This window comes from Fonticula alba (assembly GCF_000388065.1).
Source record: "Fonticula alba strain ATCC 38817 unplaced genomic scaffold supercont2.10, whole genome shotgun sequence".
Taxonomy (NCBI): Eukaryota; order Rotosphaerida; family Fonticulaceae; genus Fonticula; species Fonticula alba.
The window spans coordinates 113,081-116,805 of NW_009242980.1; the positions used below are offsets into that span (position 1 = coordinate 113,081).

Sequence of the window (3,725 nt, forward strand, 5' to 3'; positions counted from 1 at the left end):
GTCTGTATCCCCCGCCCCCCGCCCCGCAGCCTCGGCCTTCACCCAGCAAACCCTTCGCGCCTGGCAGCCGATCCTCACCCCGAAGACCGTCCTGCCGGCCTTCTTCCTGATCGGCATCATCTTCATCCCGATCGGCATCGCCCTCCTGTCGGCCTCCAACTCCGTGCGCCCTCCTCCTTTGGCTGGCCTGCCCCGCCTCCTCCCCCGGGCTGCTGACCCCCCCCTTTGACCCCGCCGCCGCCCCTCCCTGCGGCTTTCCTCTCTCTCTCCCCCCCCCCCCAGGTGTATGAGAATATCATCGACTACACCAACTGCGACCAGCGCGGTCCCAACTACGAGAACAGTGGCTCCTACCCGGACATGAAGTATGATGTTGCGAACAACAAGTGCTCGGTCCTGTTCGAGGTCGAGAAGGATCTCACCGGGCCGGTTTACCTGTACTACCGCCTCAGCAAGTGCGTGCCATGCCCCGCATGGGCTGCCCTGTCCCCCCCCCTCCCCCCTCCCCCCTCCTCGTCTCTTTCGTGCAAACTTCCCGCCTCCTCCTCCCTCTCACACACAGGCGCATGGGTCTTCCCCCCCCCGCCTCCCCTCTCGCTCCTCCTCGCCTCCCTGCCCCCTTCGCTCCTCTTCAGCTTCTACCAGAACCACCGGCGCTACGTCAAGTCCTTCGACACGCGCCAGCTCCTCGGCAAGGCCATCGATGCCAACTCCCTGGTGTCTGACTGCGACCCCCTGCGCACCGGCGTCCGGGACTCCGACCAGGCCGTCCTGCCGATCTACCCCTGCGGCCTGATCGCCAACTCCTTCTTCAATGGTCCGTCCTGGGGGCTTCTCTCCCCTCACATGGCCCTCCCCCTCCTGCCCCCTCTGTGCCTCCCTGTGCCCCTTACCGTGCTCCCCACCCCGCATCCATGCGCTAACACACACACACACACACACACACACACACACACACACATTCTCTCTCTGCCTCTCCTGTAGACACCTTCTCTTCCCTTAGCTCCACCAGCCCGACCGCCCCCCTGACGTACCCCTGGTCCGACAAGGGCATCGCCTGGCCTTCGGATTTGAACAAGTTCCGCCCCACCGAGTATGGCCCCAATGACGTCCTCCCTCCCCCGAACTGGTCCAAGTATGCCGGGTGCGTTGCTCCCCTCCTGCCGGTATCCCCGCGCGCGCCTCCCTCTCTGACAGTCATTCGCCCGGCCTCTTCACGCACACGCACACCCGCCCACAGCGGCTACACCCAAATCCCCGCCCTCTGGGAGGACGAGCGCTTCCTCGTGTGGATGCGCACCGCCGGCCTGCCCACCTTCCGCAAGCTCTGGGGCCGCTCCGATGACGACCTGCCGGCCGGTGTCTACGAGATGGTCATCGAGGACTTCTACCCGGTCCGGTCCTTCAACGGCACCAAGTCCGTCGTCATCAGCACCACCTCCTGGATCGGCGGCCGCAACCCCTTCCTCGGCATCGCCTACCTGGCCGTCGGGTCCATCTGCATCCTGGTCGGCATCATCTTCCTCATCCGCCATGTCATCCGCCCCCGGGCGCTCGGCGACACCGCGCACCTTTCCTGGAACAAGAACAAGTGATCGCCCATGTGCGGCCCCCCCCCCCCTGGCATGCGCATCCACCCCTTCGTCTTTGCGCCCGGCGCACCCCCTCCCTCGGCCCAGCGCCTCGCGCCCTCTCTCCCTCTCCCTCTCTCTCTCTCTCTCTCTCTCTCTCTCTCTCTCTGCACCCGAGAGGTGCCCTGTCTTCCTGTCCCCCCCCCCCTTCTTCCCGCCTGTCATCCTCTCTTGTACATTGATAAAAAATTCAAACTCCCACGCACCCCTGTGTTCCTCTTCTCTTCTCCCTTTCCCCTCCCCAGCCACGCTTTGTGGGGTTGCCTCCCCTTCCTCCTCCTCCTTCTCCTCCTCCTCTTCTTCTTCTTCTTCTTCTTCGCCGCGCACACCCGGGTGGAGCGGGGGGCACCCTCGGGCACGGAGAGGGCCCGCCATGTGCAAAGCCCCGGGACAAAAGCCGACTTAATCGAGCTTCCACCGCCCTTCTGGTATACCAGAAGACATCACGCGATCGACCCCCGGTCCCGGCCCTCACCCACAAGCGACCGTGTCAGTTCCGCTTGCCCATGCACCTGGGGCCGATCGGCGTGGGAGGATGGCGGGGGCCAGGTTGATGGTCCCCCCCCCCCGCCCGCCCCCTGGCCCGCCGGCCTGCCTGCACCCGCTCTGCCTTTTGCCCGCTCGCGGGAGTGCAACTCTTAACCTGTGCGCCCGCTGGGGAGGGCCCGTCAGATGGCCTGCGCCCCCTGCATCAGGGCAGATGGCAGCGGCGTGGGAGCGCGCAGACGGCGTCCGGCCTCCGCGGCGCACCTCCCTCGGGACCGGGCCCGATGAGCCGGCCCCACTGGCAGGGGCTGCTGCGCCGGCCCCGCATGGGCAGTGGGCGAAAAGGGGCCCCGGCGCCCGAGGGGACCGCCGTGCGGCCAAAGGTGCAACCGCTCCCTCCCCTGTCCCTGTCCGCCCAGATTGCTTGGATTGCTGCCTCCTTCTCTTCCCCACGCGTGCCTCTCGTCCCCCTCCGCCCCTTCCCCTCTCTCTCTCTCTCTCTCTCTCTCTCTCTCTCTCTCTCGCGCCAAACCCGGGTCTGTGGAATTCGGCCGCGCGTCTGCCGCCGCCGCCGCCGCCGTCGCTCGCCGCCCCCTCCACACCCCGGCCCCCTCCACCTGACGGAATATGGTTTCAGCGGATCCCTTCCCCGCCGGGCAGACGGGGCTCTACTGCATCGGGGTCCCCTTCCGGGGCGAGTGCTCCGAGCTCGGCCATCCGGACGCCCTCGGCGCGCTGGGCCCGACTGCCGACGGGGCCTCCGCAGGCCCGGGCACCAGCCCCCCGCCCTCCCGGCCGCCGGCAGGGCCCCTCTCCCAGCCGCTGGACGGGCCGAATGAGGACTCGGTCACCAGCCTCGGCTGGCAGCTGCCGGCCACCGGCGGCGCGGCCCCAGGCATGTGGTCGCCGCCTCGCGTGGCGCCCCTCCCCGCCCGCCTCCCATGCCGGTCGCCACGTTCCCCCTGCTAACACCTGCAGTCATCGTGTCTCCCCCCCCCCCCGCCCTCCGCCGCTTTCGCCACCGTCGCAGGCGCATGTGCCTTCGGCTCGGTGCACGGCGTGGTGGCCTATGGTGCCGGGCCGGATGTCATCCTGCACCCGCTGCTGGGCTCGGTGTGTGCCCTGCACCAGGGGTACTACACGCGAGCGGTGTGCCGCCACGCCGGGGACGTCCGCCGGCTGGATGTCCTGGAGGTCGGCCCGCATGACGCCCTCCTGGGGGGCTCGCTCATTGCCGTGGCCTCGGTCGACAGCCTGGGCCAGGCCGCGGTGACCCTGTGCCGGCGCCGGCGCTTCGACCCGGTCGACTCGGCCTGCCTGATGTTCACCACCCGGCCGGAGGAGGACCCCGGGCCCGGGGCCGGGCCCGACCCGGCCGGCCTGCGCGTCGAGCCCCACAGCAGCCGGCTGCTGAAGGTGGGGTCGCGCCGCCGGGGGGCCTCCTCGGCCGGGTCCTCGGCCGAGGCCCTGAGCCGGGCCCCCTCGGGCGACGTGCTGGCCCCTGTGGCCGGCTCCGCCCTCGACGAGACGCCCTTCTTCTCGCCGCTCAATCAGCCCGCGCCTGGGGGTACGCACGGGGGGCGGCTGTGCCCGGCCGGCCGGGGGGGG

At 69.5% G+C, this 3,725-nt stretch overlaps 2 protein-coding genes across 2 annotated transcripts in view; both read left to right on the forward strand.

Moving 5' to 3' along the window:
• On the forward strand, positions 1–1,714 carry H696_05342 (hypothetical protein). The gene is made up of 5 exons (XM_009499189.1): positions 1–163; positions 283–455; positions 636–817; positions 985–1,144; positions 1,241–1,714. The coding sequence occupies exons 2-5, from the start codon at positions 361–363 to the stop codon at positions 1,593–1,595; spliced, it is 792 nt and encodes a 263-aa protein (XP_009497464.1). The 5' UTR covers positions 1–163; positions 283–360; the 3' UTR covers positions 1,596–1,714.
• Positions 1,715–2,744: 1,030 nt separating this feature from the next.
• The window catches only part of H696_05343 (hypothetical protein), a gene marked incomplete at both ends in the record, with an annotated part of 6,208 nt that continues 5,227 nt past the window's right edge, over positions 2,745–3,725 (forward strand). Inside the window, 2 exons of the mRNA XM_009499190.1 lie at positions 2,745–3,072; positions 3,148–3,684. Coding sequence (XP_009497465.1) covers positions 2,745–3,072; positions 3,148–3,684 — 865 coding nt within the window. The remainder of the gene's footprint in view (positions 3,073–3,147; positions 3,685–3,725) is intronic.

What these genes read in the sequence shown, in the direction of transcription:
- H696_05342 (XM_009499189.1), top strand. Translation starts at nt 361, where the DNA reads ATGAAGTATGATGTTGCGAACAACAAGTGCTCGGTCCTGTTCGAGGTC. An exon ending in CGCCAACTCCTTCTTCAATG is followed by an intron (nt 818 to 984) that starts GTCCGTCCTGGG and finishes CCTCTCCTGTAG; the next exon opens with ACACCTTCTCTTCCCTTAGC. An exon ending in AACTGGTCCAAGTATGCCGG is followed by an intron (nt 1,145 to 1,240) that starts GTGCGTTGCTCC and finishes ACCCGCCCACAG; the next exon opens with CGGCTACACCCAAATCCCCG.